Source organism: Kwoniella shivajii, chromosome 8 (assembly GCF_035658355.1).
Source record: "Kwoniella shivajii chromosome 8, complete sequence".
NCBI lineage: Eukaryota > Fungi > Basidiomycota > Tremellomycetes > Tremellales > Cryptococcaceae > Kwoniella > Kwoniella shivajii.
In genome coordinates this window covers 853,997-869,410 of record NC_085915.1, presented here as the reverse complement: position 1 = coordinate 869,410, position 15,414 = coordinate 853,997, and the positions used below count along the sequence as shown (strand labels likewise).

Here is a 15,414-nt window from a genome sequence, read left to right as displayed (position 1 = left end):
GCTCTCTTCAGCAAAGTCGAGTTTTAAGGAGCGGTGCAATGCAGACATCATTGATATCAGTGAGCTCATTCAACCTCTCAATAGTTCTTCTGTTTTCCAAAACACCTCGCTCTCCCGATGATTTTTTCTTATCTAGAATATGGGTGCTAACATTTACATGAGCAGAACGACCCAACTTCTCCCGAAGGATGTCAAGGTTGGTCCAGAATTTGGTCAAACGAGGTCATACGACGTGAATTATTGAAACACCTTAAAGGATCTGAGAGGCGTTCTCTCCTCCAAACTTCTCGTGATCACTTCGAGAACGTAGTCGAGGTCCTTTACAGTGATATACGTGAAGCGGATTACAAATTCGTCAGGAGGTGGTGCAGATCAAAAGTGAGTGAGGTTCTCAGCTATAAGACGTCCAGCTTTCATCTCTTTTTGAAACACGTTCGCTTCTGACTGAAGAACACATTTTCCCCTTCTCAGAAACGCCGATCTATATACCGACACGCTGTAAAGACCATGGCATACGGGGGGCCGGCTCCCTTGGATCTTGCAAGTCTCTTAGATATATTTGATATGTTCCCTCGAATCAACGAAATACGATTCGTGTTCCCCACCCGGAGAGTCAATTTCGACGTTCTGTCTCGAGGTGTCGCGAAAGACGTTGATGAGGATTCGTTCACGTTCCATCGTCACGTATTTCAGAACCTGTGGTACCAATCACCCACTCAACAAAGTGGGTACCTTTATAGCAAACCCCAAGGTTGGAAAGATATTGTAAGCTTGAACCTAGTGTTAGACCAACGCCACGGCAAAACATTACAAAGACTACAAAGTGGTCTTTCCAATAGTCAAGCCATTGAGAATAGTGTGAAAATCCGGAAAAAAGCTGAAGAAACATTCCTCAACATTATGATATTCGATAGTATTCGCGCTTGCGACGACCACTTCTCATCGAACGACATCATTACGGCTCTTCGAGGTCTCCAAAAGGAAGGAATCGGGTTACCTCAGATCATTGAGCTGCATGTGTCAGCTTCCGAAAATTTTGATTTGCTGAAAGCATTTCCCAGTCAATTCGAGCAAGTCTCATTTGGTTCACCAGGACACATACCGCTCCACATTCACACAGCGTATCGTCTCGATGACATCTCGCTTAATAGAAACACGATGTCCATCTTGGATTTGCTCTCAACTCTTCCGGATCTTTACCTTCCTCGACTTGTCACTTTTACCATCATTTGCCGGAGCGATGACGCAGACCTCACTGAATCAACAAACCTCCTATCTATGCTATCTGATCACGAGTCTCATATCTTCCCCAATGACACCAGCAACAATCGACCATTCCCTCGCTTAAGATCATTTAATCTTCGATATATCTGCGTTCTTGATGAGTTTGAGGATTGGACGGAACAGCGGCTCGATAGACTGGAGCTGCTACGACAACTCGCGAGGTATCTGTTCCATTCTCTTGGCCCTTGCCGCCTTGACTTCAGGATGATATTCAACGGGGCTCGCCTGTATCCAGGCGATCCTTTTCCTGAGCCTCTCGAGTTTATGAAAGCGTTCAAGCAAGAGTGGAATAAGCTTTGTGAGTCAGTAGGATATATTGACAATGTGTGACAATTTCATATGCACTCTTCGTATCTGTACTTTCTCTGTCTCCTCCACCCCCTTTCCTTCTAAAGTGATAATGCATCCTGTGTACATACCGTTCCGTGGACACCATTCGTATCTTGCGTTATGAGTTCTACGATCGAGACTCTTGGATACATTCAGCCGGAGCGTTCAACAGTCCAACCAGTAAATCATGACGAGAATAATGTCCGGCAACGTCAAAATCCAATCTCGCACCGTGGAGTGTATCCAAATCGATCTTCGGTTGCAAAACAGTGTCAGCTGCCTTTCGCTTCGTCTAAACTGTTTTCTTTGACTAGGAATGACGAATAAAGATAACTTACTTCAGCAGTAACGATTCCTTCTTTATCCCATAGTGGACCTGCTATGACTTCCCCTAAGGGTCCAATTATAGCTGTACCTCCTCTTGACCACGGTTTGTTTTCCTCTTTCTCACTTTGACTCAGTGCCAATGAAGGCGGATAATCTTCTGGGAAATCGGAAGCTGCATGATATTGATTTACTAAATCACCCTCGTATTATCAGCTCAGCTATAATGTGTTGAAGGTTTCTCCAGCGATATCTGAGTGGATCAAGAAAATGAGAAAATGTGAATTTGACAATTTGACATACCGGAAATGACGAAACATCTACCTTCTTGTGCGATATGTTGCATTGCAGGCAACCATGTAGGTCTCGAATCTGCAGTTGGAGCAGTGTATCTTTTAAACGAGAATCAAAGTACGACAAGAAGTTTGTAAGTATTGGAAAATGGTTATTTTTTCCCCACAAGTTTACTCACATCTCGACACCTTTCCTGTACAAAGCATATCTGGCCAGTGGCATAAAGTCTATTTGAGCACCCACTGATCAGTCCAAAGGGCCTTGACGGACTGTTGAAGACGAAGAATGATCGAGATTGGGTGGGAATCCAGAAGCCAACTCACTTTCCCAACAGATCATTCCTCCGATTTTGCCCAATCTAGTCTGAACAACAGGTAGGTTATCGTCTCCTTCCACGGTACTATCACCGATAGTAGCAGTAGAAGTGGTGGGCGGAGATGACGGGTTCGTGGCGTCACCTTGAGACCAAACGATCCTTTCAGCTGCAGTAGGTTGTAGTTTCCTATGTTTAGATAAGAGTTTTCCAGCAGGCGAGAAAAGTAGATTCGTGCAAAATAACGTTGATCCTATCAATGAACGTTCTACTACCCCGACTGAAAGGTACTATATTTGTGAAGATACCCTCACAACAATCAATAACGGGCTCTATATTATATGTTGTATATTCATACGATATGATAGAATCATTCGAGATTGAGGAAATTATTGAAATTGAATTAAAAACGTACGATTTGATATTTTCTTGAGATAAAAGATAATTTTTGAAATGCCCAAAATTCATCATCATCTTCTTCGTTTTCTTTGTATACCGGATTATCATCTAGCCAGTTTTTCGCTGTTATAGCATCCAAAGGGATCTTGACACTTGACTGACATACATCAGAGGAATTAGTGTGGATCTACGCTCGTATATTACTGAACGAAACAATCGATCAAGCAGTAAATAAATGGAAAGTGGGCAAAGGCATTCCAATCAAAACCAATAATAACTCATCACATATTTGACTCACCCTGACATACCTAGTAAACCATTCTCTACTCTCATTAGATCTCATACCGATTTGAAAATCCAGAAATCTGGGATAAGCAGATAAGAAAGCTTCTGGGAAGACGATCAAATCTGGATCCTCATCTTTTTTGGTTTTTTCAATTAATAACTCTAATTTCTTGATTGATTCAATCAAGTTGAACGCTATTGGACATGCTTGGATGGCTGATACTTTGATTTTGCCTGCCATTGCGAATATATATACTTCTACAACAACGGGTCTTTCAGTTGTCGATTTGCTTTGATCTAGTTCAATTAGAAGAAAAGAGAGCTTGAAATGGTCGCTCTTTGTCTCAGATACTACTTACTCGTACATACTCACTCGTAGATAAACTGAGATGTGATAACCGGATCGAGGTGGGCCGGTAATAGCCGAGAAAGCAAAAAAGCAAAACATGGAAGACGAAGAATTAGCCGACTTGGAATGCAGAGCCATCTCGATGAGGATCTTCTGGGAGTTACAGTTGAGCGATTGAGCAGGAAAACTCTCTTCTCGCTCACATGTTAAAAACATGGTCCAATCGTAAAATAGTCGTTTCGATGCATGTAAGGGGATATTGACACGGAAGGAGCAAAAAGGAATCTACAACAATTTGTTTGACTTGGACTTTATCCAGAACTGCCTTATACGCGACTGGTTTCTCCTCATCTTCAGTCCTCGTTCTACCTGAGTGTCTCGAAATACACTTCGTCACTCCTGTTCTCACGCGATCTTCTTTCAACTATCTCCATATCTCCAAGAATGTACCCATTTACGCCTCTAATATACCCATTTCTCTCCATTTCTCACTTAATTCAGCAACACCTTGACCCATCCCTTGATTGGTCATCAGATCTTTCATGACTAAGATATCGAATTCTTTCCCAAAGGCCAAAAAATGCGCGAAAAGGGAATTGAAATGAGCTTCAATTGAAAGATGTAGAATTTGTTCGAAATGTTGATGGTATAAATGAGCGAAAATACGGAATAAATGTTTGTATATGTGTTTCGCGGTATAGGCGAATGAGTTTGGGAAGTCTCGGCCTATTAGTTGGAGAAGATTACAAATTTGTTCAGTAAGTATGTGACACGATCATTGAGTGATATTGTCATGTAAATGGGAGATATCAAGAAGCACTGGAGAGGAGTCTACTTACCCGACTTTGTAGGGAACACATTCTCGTCATCCAGTAATTTCTGTAACCAAGACATGACGAAGTCGATATAAGTAGGTGCGGGAAGAGATACTAATCGTTGATTTTGATCAGGCCATAGGAAGTTGAGTCTATATGGATGGAGAACAGAGGTTAGAAAGACGAAAATTGACAAATTACATGCAGCGCGATTGTGACACCACAGTAATCGATAAGACGAGAATGATATCACTTACGTTGGTCCTGCTGACATTGTTGGACAATTTTGCAGAGTACAGAAATCTGTTAAAGCGCCATAGAAATGATTGAGGTTATGATAGAAGTCGAATACTGCGATCAGTGGGAATTCGCATTTGGTCAGCATCCATTCCTCTAAAAAATGCTTCGCCAGGCGATATTCCCACAACCTCTCTTGGATCCTCCAAATGAGTCGAACAGTTCCGATAAGACTTTCATTTAAACTCCTGCCCCATTTTTCCTCTAACGCATCCACGTCCAACATCACCAGAAACAACACACTCACAATTGACAGCGACCCATTCATTCACATCAACGTATTTGGGAGGAGCGACTATAGTTTTAAAACTACCTTTTACCAAAGCGGCTTTAACGAAAGGTTGACAGAGGTATAATGGTTTTTGTTGAGGTGAAGAAGAAGAAGAATTTAAAGGTTGTTGCGTAAATTCTAATCCTGGTGAAGGTAGTGGATCGAAAAAACCTGTTTGGGTCGTTGGGGTGTTGGAAGGTGATCGTTTTGGAGCACGAAGACGTCTATTATGTTACATGTCAAATGATCAGTATTATCATACTATAGAGTAAATACATATACCCTAAGGTCTCCATAGGTAGTTTCAACGAGTCCAGCGAATGAACGTTATTCCGAGACTACTACCACTGGAATCCGGCGAAGGAGAAAGGAAGGAAGGATGCAAGCTCACCCTATGGAGTTAAGGAATCCCGACATCTTTGGGATTCTATCAAGGGAGACTGCAAACAACGAGTTTCTTTTGTCGTTAGCGTTAGTGAAGGATTGGTAGACTGATAGAGTCTATGGCTCGCTTTTCCTGATATCCACGTCGTCTTGTTGGGAACGTCTGAGGAAGGATTCAAAGATAGAAGAAGCGTACAAGTATGGACTGAGAGAAGAAAGGTCAAAAGCGCGTCACTCGCATTCAAGCGTGATCGAGATTATTTATATCAGTGTCCCATTTAGTGATTGTGATACTTCACTCTCAATATATTCGGGAAAGATGGAAATGGGCCTTCAACAACAATATCCTCTGAAGACTCACTTATTACATCTGAATTCACGACCAGAGCCCACCTCTATACAATCAGAATCTTACCATTAAGAGATATAAAGGGAGAGAAAAGATCAGTCAAAATGGTTTATATCAAGAATTGGACGGATTTCGAGACGGTAAGGACTGTTTCGTTCTATTGCCTTCGGCTGTCCATTTAAGTGCTCGTCTGACCTGAACTGTTAATAGGCAACAACGGATTTATATGCTCGATCACCATCTAAGGTATGTACGAGAAGTACTGCTAATTGATCAGCTGATATGACTTACGGAGAATGACAGCTGATATGGTCCGGTATATTACAGGTTCGATATTGCGTTAAATTCGTGCCGAAATCTGGGGAATTGGTATTAAAAGTGACGGATGATATAAAGGTGAGTAAATAAGAGTTGTCTTTTGAAGTTATATTGTGAGAGAGCCGTATATGTCTTTCTTGTATACCCTTCTTATCACACCATCCCTTTTCTTACTCGTCGTCGTTTTAAGTCATATCAACTTCATGAATATTTCACGGGAGTCAAACGCTCTACTCTGCTCTACTATACTATCAACCAGTTCAAGCTATCCTTCAAATACATCCTTGTCCAGTCTATCATATACATATTCCTGCCAGAAACAAAACGAGATACTGATCTTACTAAATAGTGCATAAAATATAAATCACATTCATCAATAATCCTAAATCGATTTGAATCATTAAATCTTCGTTTGTTAACGCAAATGACAAATACCAAAGTAAAGAGAATACCAGTATCATCCACTACGATAGGAGGTGGAGGATTGGGTGCGACTATTATCGATACACCTGAAAGAGGAGGTACACCTCTTCCTGATGAGGTTGCCGTTACCGCTGCTTCTGCCGCGGCATCTACGACAATAGCAGGTGGAGATAAGACGCAAAGTGCACCAGGACAAGGAAAGAGTTCAACAGGTGGAAAGAAAAAGAAGAAGGGAAAGAAATAGATTACCGCCAATTCCTACTTATAAACAGATGCATTGTATAATACTCAAAGTATGTCACGATTACGACATAGCTCAATCAATACTTCGAGTGATATGACAGGAAACAGCGTTCGTTGATTGAAAGGCCATATCTCCTAAGCTGAACCCCTTGTCCTTTACTCCCTCGAGACGTAACCGGTATTGACATCTAGTAGCATCTAGTCAGACTTTTACAGCAATGGCAAGAAGGTTTGGTTGAGGGGAATGCCATCCTTCTCAATCATGTACAACACTCAAATGACTATTTCTACAGTGTCCAACAATTCATCTTGATTGTTTTCGTTGACGTGTAATCTCAATCGAGGCGAGCCTAGAGTGATATATCAGCTTGTATAGTTCGGCGTTACCATGATAACATTGAAATCAACTCACCTTGCATATGACTGTGTTATACCTTTACTTTACTCAAAGTATCTACCAAACCCTGACCTCTTTCTCTTAATCCATCAATCCTTTCACCTGTATTTTCGATTTCTCCACTTTTCCCCAAGCTCTTGACTGATCCCATCTCTGCTATATACGCTTTCGATAATGTCTGACTATCCTCGTGTGTACCTTGAGAGGAGAACGATTTCAGGACTTCTATAGGCTTTTGGGATGTTTGCGTAGGAGTGATCTTTGATGGATCGAGTAATGAAGAGAGAGTGGAAGGAGGTAAGGATAGTATGTGATTCAAATCGGATGAGAGTGATTGGTGAGATAGAGTCTTCATTGTTCTTACTTTTGTTCGAATGGTATGAGTGTTACTTTGCTCGGCGCCTACGAATAGTCTGTGGTGCGATAGGATGCTATAGATGGAATCACCAAGATATATAATAATATCTTGTATATATATATATACGTGCTGGTGTTATTTGGAGACCCCACAATGTTAAAGTTTAAAAAGTTGCAATATAATTTCATCTGATCTTTTCATGAAATGACCATTCCGAGAGTCATGAACATCTTAGGTCGTTTGAAGATCACCTCTTATCCAGATAACATACAATCACAAAAACAGTCGTTATCGGTACAAGATCTGTTCCCCTCCTTCACTCTCTCAATCTACTCCGATTCGAAAAACCAGTCAACACAATGTCATTATCGTCTTCTACCCTCTCGTTGAAATTCATGCAACGCGGTATAGCCCGTTCGACACCTTCTACACCCCTTTCAGGTCAATCAAACACCAATAGCTCAACCGTAAACCATTCAGATTCTCCCTCTACCCCAGCGGCGGCGGCGGCGGCGGGACCTTCAACGTTGACTTCCACACCAGGATCAAATAATGCATATCTGTCAGCTACTGCCTCGGCAGCTTCACGGGGAGATAAGATGATCATTCAAAATCAAGAAGAATGGTTTATACCTTCTTCTACTACCAGTAAACGTGCCAAGTTCGATGAAGGACTAAAAGGACAATCAAGTGGTGGTAATGTCACAGTATTCGAGTCGAGCTACGTACCGTTCTTATCTACCTCGGGACCAAGTATCACGGGTGGTGGAGGAGGAAGGATGACTTTTGGTGGATTTGGAAAGAAACCAGAGGAAAAGGAAAATGAAAATGCTAATAAAAATGATGATGACGATGACGACGAGGAAATGGACGATGGTGATGATGATGAAAGCGAAACCAAGGCGGTCAAGAGGGAAAAGAAGGAAGCGAGGAAAATTAAAGTATGTCATCACATCTTACAAGTCAGTTCTAGATCTGACGTATTATGATAAAATAGACCGAAACATCTTCTTCTCAACGACAGCAACGTACATTCTTGAAACCAGCAATATCACCACCACCTACACCTTCGTCGTCTTCATCATCCCCCCGTCCAAACACCAATACAAATTCAAGTGCTACTCCTACTACGGACAGGAAATCGAAATTCAAGGCTAATAATTATAAACCCCAACAGAACCAAGTTGAAAGACCGATATCAATAGCAGAGAAAATGCGTCAAACAATAACATCGAATCGTAATCCATCTTCTCCTTCTTCGAGCTCTTCCCATGTATCGAACAGTGTATCACCAGCACCAGCTCCAGGTTCTACATCGTCGGGCTCAGGCCCAAACTCAAAGAAGGATTCAAAGAAGAAAAGACAACATTCTACTAATGAGAGAGAATCAACCGGACAAATCTCTCATTCATCAACGCCTAACAATAAGAAAATCAAAGTTGAATCTTCATCATCATCAACTCCTAACTCAAAACATTCCACTAATCCAAATAGCAGTGCGAATCCCAATAAGAGAATGTCGCTGGATGAAAGGGAAAAAATGATCAAAGATGAAAAGAAGAAATCTAAGAAAAAGGCTCAATCTAAAGAAGGTAAATAAGTCGGTTTACCAAGATCTCCATTTGTATCTCATTATTGGAGAGGGGAGAATTATTTCTTGTATATCTGTCAAGTCAAGTTGGAAAGGATAATACATCATGTAAAATTGATACCTTGCACCATGGCATGAACGGCGAAGTGAAGTATAACGAAGTGCAATACCTCATAGTGGAAAGGATGTATTGGTCAAGGACTTCAAGGCATCTATTGATCTTTCACAAGGATATCGCCTGTGGGTATCAGCTGTACAATTCAACATCCAGATGCATGAAATCTATATCAACCCACATGACGACGATCACGTGAAAGAAAAGATCAACTTTGGTACTTGTTTGTTCTACTATACATCACTTGATCGGATTGTTCACCGTTACAACTGATTGATAAAGCGATGGTAAATGTAACCCTAAGCTCTTCTAAAGGTTTCTGATCCCTATATAACGCAAAGTTCACTCTCAATTATGCAAATACAAGAAAAGTTTAATGCTTGGTAATCTTGGTCATTTGAACCCAGACACAAAGATAGAAGAGGGATGGACTAAACAATAATGATGGAGTATAGCGTGTCTTCTTATGCCATGTTCAGACCAGATAGAACGCAAGGATCAGCAGTGAGATCTCCGATGGCTCCACTACTATTCAAGCTGCAATGCTTCCTCCAAAATCCCTTCCGCTGGTTCCAGAGATGAGCTCTCCTGTTTAACATGTCAATTCCCTCTCTCTGTGCATGTTCAGATCACATTCAACACGACAAGCATGCCAGACAACACTGTAAGTTGGACCAGCTCAAATAGACTCTCAATTGCACACCGCCCCGACTGGTCACTTGCTTTGTCTACCAATGTATCGCAACAATCATTATTTTATCTGTCTGCATCACCCTGAATGGTACATTGATTCAAAATATCGTAGTCACTCGGGCGCACCTATGGAAGAGAATGCTATATGAAGGGAGGAGAGAGAAGGGAAAGAGGGTAAGTTTAGATGGTGGAGGGGAAAAGCATCTATGCGAACGAAGAGAAAAAGGATCAGCGTGGTTCTTTCGTGCTTATATAATGTTGGATCACAAGCGTTGTTCTCGGCTTGAGCATTTCTAACACAGTCTTCGTGATATAGAAGATTATGCAGATTGATAATAAAATGACAAACTCACGATTCGGACGGAAGCACCGAATAATTTAGCGGGGAGGTTGACTCTGAATTTGGCTTTGGCGGCACCGGAGTTACCGTGAGGTCTTGAGATTCGACTGTGTGTGTGGATATAGAGTGTTAAGGAGTGGACAATGGGGCAGGTTGGTCATTAGAATAAATGAACGTTGGTTTTCGATACACAAGATAGTCGGATGAAGACGATGAGATTTGGGTAAAAGATAGATAGGAAAAGATTCAAAAGCATCAGCAATCCATTTGCTTCATAACGACATGACGATTCATCATCTCTTTAAGAAAACGACACTCACCCCCAGATGACTCGGACTCTGCTACCGTTGATCTCTCGCTTGGCCTTGTAGACGTAGGCAACTCGCTGTAAAGCATTAGTTTGTCAGCGGATATTCCACGACGTATATGACAAGCAACAACGAATGGGCAGGCAGGACAAGGTAGTTCTTCAGGTATTCTTTCATCAAGCCGCGGCGATGCTCCCTTTCTATTTTAAAATGTTGCACTTGACTGCGACCTGTCGTTGGACATCCTGTCCTCTAACTTCCATCCTCTGTCCTCCGTCGTGACTTTCGAATTGTGCCGCCCCAACATCCACTTTGTTCGATCAATCCTTTCTCAGCCGTCTGTCTACATATAGACTCCCTTCTCTCGTCTCCACTGTATGTTCTTCAAGCCCATAATCCTGTACTCCATTACTGCAACTCCAGGACATTCCCTACTTATCCATCCATATTGACCCCCGAGACTACCTTGTCCTGTGACCAAACCTCCATTCACGTCTTCTGAAACTTTCGACTCACCTTTCCCAAGTAATGTCTAGCAGACTCCTTTGAATCAACACCTTCGATCTGAACTAAAGTTTGATTAGGTCGAGAATTTCTCTTTCCTCTTTTGTGTCCGATAATTCGGCCTTTTGTGTAAAGTCTGCATGATTGAATATATAGCCAAAGCAAAGCAAAGCGATTGTGTCGATGAGAGATGCGAAGTAGATTGAATTCAGTGAGTTGGTTGGATTTGTTTTTGTATTTGGGATTTGTCGTAAAGAGATCGTAAGGGGTAGCAAGAAACATGTAAATGTCGTCGTCAGCATTCATCACTCCCCATTCCCCATTTCCCATTTCCCATTTCCCATTCTCATCCATTTCCTTCTCTGCTAATACCATCATCCTACTTCACCCCAACAGTAGACTGTACTCACCGAGTAGCCGCCATCTTGCCCTTTTGATTAATGGTTGTTGAAGGATGAGAAGAAAAACAGAGTCTAACAGCGATGAATTTGGGATGAATAACCTCGAATTGACGGATTGTGCAAACCAGAACCAGAACCAGAACCAGAACCAGAATCTGCAAACTGTGCGAAACCACTAACTGATAAAAACCTGCCCATACGAAACGAATCTGATGGATCCCTTACACCGACTCTTACAGTTCTCTTTCCCCCCACAGCAATAAGGAGAAATACTCGATCGGAGAAATACGGGATTAGCCCCACGGTGAAGCATGCATTCCAAGCTGTGGCACCCATGTCGGCTATAGTATTAAATCCGATATGAGCGAAATAGCTTTGACGACGCGTCTTTCCCTTTCATCCTGATTACGGTGCAATGGTGAAACGCTAGACTGCGAAAGGAGCGATCAAGATATTTCCTGTCTCATATGTACAGGGCACAGGTCTTCATGTAGGCTACATACATACCAGTCAATTCTAGCCAGATCCTCTGAGAGATGCTGCAGGTGAATTATCAAATCGAAGAATTAGTTTGATCCAGTAGCAGAATAGCATCTGACACTTTCTTCGTCGATTTAAGCTTGAATTCCGCGTTTTATGCCTTATGTCCATACTCAGTATCAACAAAATTAGATCCTTTATACAAATACCTCTGGATGATCCTTTGACGAGCTGCATAAATCACTTTGTATGATGTGTATCATGCATTGTTTCACCTCAAAGAAGTGCGATCGTCTCAGGCTAGACGTATTCTGTCTGTGCATCGTCATACAAATTACTGATCGTATCGCATCGCATTGCGTACAATCTTGTCAAGCGAGACAAGATATCATCAACGATCCTCCTTATTCCCGAAGCGAAACACGAAAACGAGGATATCGGTCCTATCCAGCGGGTGAATGAGTTTCATCAAGGATAAGAAAGTGAGCTTCCGTTATCATCCTTGAAAGACTTGACGAAACCACTCTCACTGCGCATATTCGAATCCGAATAAATGCCAAGAATTAGTCTTATTTAGCAAGTAAAGAGAGGGGATTTCATCATTCAATATATGACAGTCAAGCTGAAAGGAGGAAAAAAAGGACTTTCAACATTCTAGTAGGTTCATCCCCCTATGCCTCTCTCTCTATCTTTATTATTCTTACGTTTTCTGATTGACCTGTATTCTTATTCAAGGTGTTTACAAAGCATACCTTGTTCAAACGAAGAAAAATTGGTGAGTGTGATTTTAGTGAGTTAAGTTACTTGGAACTATTTCACCTTTGACGGGCACGCCCGGACCGTATCGTAACACTCTTTCATTTCACCCTCATGTAAATATAAACAAAACAACGGGGAAATTCCTCCTATTAGCATAGAAGAAGGTTCAGGGTAAAGTCTGGTAGTACTCGTAGGTGGTAAAAGTGTCAATCGCGTCTCTTTACGTGTTTCACGTTACTTTTGTTTAATAGAATATGAAATGCACCGCCACTTGGGGGGGGGGAGCCTTGCCAAGAAAAAGAGAGAGAAGAGAGAAAAGAGAGAGAGGAGAGGGTCCGTGTTGTTTTGATTTTTATTGGGATTGCTGTCATTTCTCGCTTTGATCCCTTGGAATTTATACTCACACAACATACTTCCTCTCTCACTCTATTCTTACTTTTTCTGCATTTGCTTTACTTCAACCGATTACTTTTACATCTCATTCTTGCTTTTTTTACATTCATCCATTCTTCTATCTCATACTCATTTTGTTGATTATTCTTTTCATCGATTAGTCTAGTACAATCAATCACTCGTGACGAATCGGATCGGATTAATCTCTCTTGACACTACGACTACGACCACAATAATTATACGCGTTCTCTCTTTCCCAATTGACCAATTACACAAGCTATCACAGCATTTTTCAATCTCAAATTCACCCACACCACATCGGCACACTTAATAGCGATATCAGCATAATGTCACGATTCGCCACCACCGCTATACTCCTCTCTCTCCTCTCTGGAGCTCTTGCCCAAAGCTCTGCCACCTCTGCTGCCGCCGCTTCTGGCTCTGCAAGTATCGCCGCTTCAGGTGCTACATTAGTGACTACAGGTACAGAGGCAGCTGCTACTGTACTTAGTTTGACCGCTACAGGAACAGGTCCTCAAGGATTCTCAATTCCGTAAGTGACCTCATCTTCGATCTCACATCTTTCTCCTCCAAAGCGTATCTTGTTCTTAGCGCTTTGATCTCCCGGACTCGTTCCAACTGGATTATACTGCACTGAAGACTGGTCACTGATATTATCTCTTTGTCATTTCTTGATAGCGCTTTGAGCGAACTCACTTCCGGAGCACCAACAGATACCACTGTCGCACTCGATTCCACATATGCAGCAGGATCAACCCCAACAGCCGTATCTGGCGCACCAGCACTTCCTACTTCAGCGCTAACAATTGCAAACTACCCCGCTCTCGATCAAACTCCATCCACCGACTCAACCGAAGTACAAGGATGGTTGAGTAAGATTGACATGACCAAAGTTCCATCTTACAATGTCACTACCGGTGCATGTGCCACAGATCCCTCTGCTATCACCGATGGAAGATGTTGGTGGACTTGTGGTGGATGCAGTGAGTAATCTCCCTTGGCAGATTGGCGCGTGAAGTTGAGGAGGATCAGCTAACAATGCGATCTGTACAATAGCTCGAGAAACCGATATCACCGAATGTCCCGATAAGATGACATGGGGTCTTTCATACGATGATGGACCTTCTCCTTTCACACCACTTTTACTTGATTACCTGGATGAGCAAAACATCAAGTCAACATTCTTCCTTGTCGGTTCAAGAGTTTTATCCCGACCTGAAATCGTTCAATCACAATACATGTCAGGACACCATCTCTCCGTACACACATGGTCCCATCCAGCTTTGACCACCCTCACCAACGAACAAATCGTTGCCGAATTAGGTTGGACTGCAAAGGTCATTCACGATGTTACCGGTGTTACTCCCAATACTTTCCGACCTCCTTACGGTGATATCGATGACAGAGTGAGAGCCATCGCCGCTCAAATGGGCATGACTCCTATCATCTGGACTTCTTACAAAGAAAACAACCTCGACACCAACTTTGACACCGTGAGTTTTGAATTTATCTGATAGTGCTCGGTTTAGAACGTTAGTGCTGACTGGGTTTTCGTTGTCTATCTAGAATGATTGGCACATTTCCGGTGGTACAGCAACTGGTGCATCTTCATTCCAAACTTTCGACACCATCTTAAATGAATACGTACCTAAACTCGACACTGGATTTATTGTATTAGCACATGATTTATATCAACAAACAGTCGATTTAGCAGTTGGATACGTTTTACCTCAAGCTATCGCATCTGGTAAATTCCAATTGAAATCCATCATTCAATGTTTAGGTAAATCAAATTCAGAAGCATATGTTGAAACTTCTGCCAATGCCACAACGACTCAAATCACGTCTGTAGATGGTGGATCTACATATTTCCAAGCTACCGTTGGAACAGCCACTGGATCATTAGGTTCCATCACAACTGGAGGAGCATCAGCTAGTGGTTCAGGAGCATCAGCTTCTGGATCCGGATCTGGATCAGGTGGTTCAGCAGCCGCTTCTGGATCAGCATCTGCCTCAGGCTCAAGTGGATCTTCAAGTGCAGCTGGACGAGTTGAACTAGGAAAGATCGTACCTGCTTTCGTAGCTTTGGCTACTGTAGCTTTGGGTATGATGGTTGTTGCTTAGATTGGGGTTTTTTGATCGATTGCTACTGCGTAGTATGATTGGATTAAGGAGGAAATAATGATGATGATGATGATGGTTATTGTTAGAGAGGGATGATTTAATGATTATATGATATCGGATGAAATTCCTTATGAATCGGAATAAAGTGAGACCTTTGGGGTTTTACGTAGTCAACTTTCTCTCTTGTTACTCGTTAATATATATACCTTTTTGTTTTCTATTCAAAACAAACAGATCACGATACAACCCAAA

At 42.0% G+C, this 15,414-nt stretch overlaps 7 protein-coding genes across 7 annotated transcripts; 3 read left to right on the top strand and 4 right to left on the bottom strand.

Annotated features, from left to right (window-relative positions):
• Nucleotides 1–1,741: 1,741 nt before the first annotated feature.
• IL334_006079 (uncharacterized protein) lies at nt 1,742–3,470 on the bottom strand (the record flags this gene model as incomplete). Its single annotated transcript, XM_062937784.1, has 7 exons — nt 1,742–1,867; nt 1,953–2,131; nt 2,242–2,330; nt 2,411–2,459; nt 2,556–2,835; nt 2,961–3,101; nt 3,243–3,470. The coding sequence occupies 7 exons, from the start codon at nt 3,468–3,470 to the stop codon at nt 1,742–1,744; spliced, it is 1,092 nt and encodes a 363-aa protein (XP_062793835.1).
• Nucleotides 3,471–4,032: 562 nt separating this feature from the next.
• On the bottom strand, nt 4,033–5,378 carry IL334_006078 (uncharacterized protein; the record flags this gene model as incomplete). Its single annotated transcript, XM_062937783.1, has 5 exons — nt 4,033–4,304; nt 4,418–4,545; nt 4,651–4,744; nt 4,938–5,185; nt 5,353–5,378. The coding sequence occupies 5 exons, from the start codon at nt 5,376–5,378 to the stop codon at nt 4,033–4,035; spliced, it is 768 nt and encodes a 255-aa protein (XP_062793834.1).
• A 420-nt stretch (nt 5,379–5,798) lies between these two features.
• IL334_006077 (uncharacterized protein) lies at nt 5,799–6,679 on the top strand (the record flags this gene model as incomplete). Its single annotated transcript, XM_062937782.1, has 4 exons — nt 5,799–5,834; nt 5,905–5,940; nt 6,022–6,090; nt 6,362–6,679. 4 exons carry the CDS (start codon nt 5,799–5,801, stop codon nt 6,677–6,679), a joined length of 459 nt encoding a protein of 152 aa, XP_062793833.1.
• A 427-nt stretch (nt 6,680–7,106) lies between these two features.
• On the bottom strand, nt 7,107–7,430 carry IL334_006076 (uncharacterized protein; the record flags this gene model as incomplete). The annotated part of the gene is made up of 1 exon (XM_062937781.1): nt 7,107–7,430. The coding sequence occupies one exon, from the start codon at nt 7,428–7,430 to the stop codon at nt 7,107–7,109; it is 324 nt and encodes a 107-aa protein (XP_062793832.1).
• Nucleotides 7,431–7,792: 362 nt separating this feature from the next.
• IL334_006075 (uncharacterized protein) lies at nt 7,793–9,033 on the top strand (the record flags this gene model as incomplete). Its single annotated transcript, XM_062937780.1, has 2 exons — nt 7,793–8,374; nt 8,431–9,033. The coding sequence occupies 2 exons, from the start codon at nt 7,793–7,795 to the stop codon at nt 9,031–9,033; spliced, it is 1,185 nt and encodes a 394-aa protein (XP_062793831.1).
• Nucleotides 9,034–10,012: 979 nt separating this feature from the next.
• IL334_006074 (uncharacterized protein) lies at nt 10,013–11,408 on the bottom strand (the record flags this gene model as incomplete). The annotated part of the gene is made up of 5 exons (XM_062937779.1): nt 10,013–10,036; nt 10,186–10,279; nt 10,493–10,557; nt 10,997–11,120; nt 11,395–11,408. The coding sequence occupies 5 exons, from the start codon at nt 11,406–11,408 to the stop codon at nt 10,013–10,015; spliced, it is 321 nt and encodes a 106-aa protein (XP_062793830.1).
• Nucleotides 11,409–13,364: 1,956 nt separating this feature from the next.
• On the top strand, nt 13,365–15,162 carry IL334_006073 (uncharacterized protein; the record flags this gene model as incomplete). The annotated part of the gene is made up of 4 exons (XM_062937778.1): nt 13,365–13,570; nt 13,717–14,021; nt 14,095–14,531; nt 14,605–15,162. The coding sequence occupies 4 exons, from the start codon at nt 13,365–13,367 to the stop codon at nt 15,160–15,162; spliced, it is 1,506 nt and encodes a 501-aa protein (XP_062793829.1).
• Nucleotides 15,163–15,414: the final 252 nt, after the last annotated feature.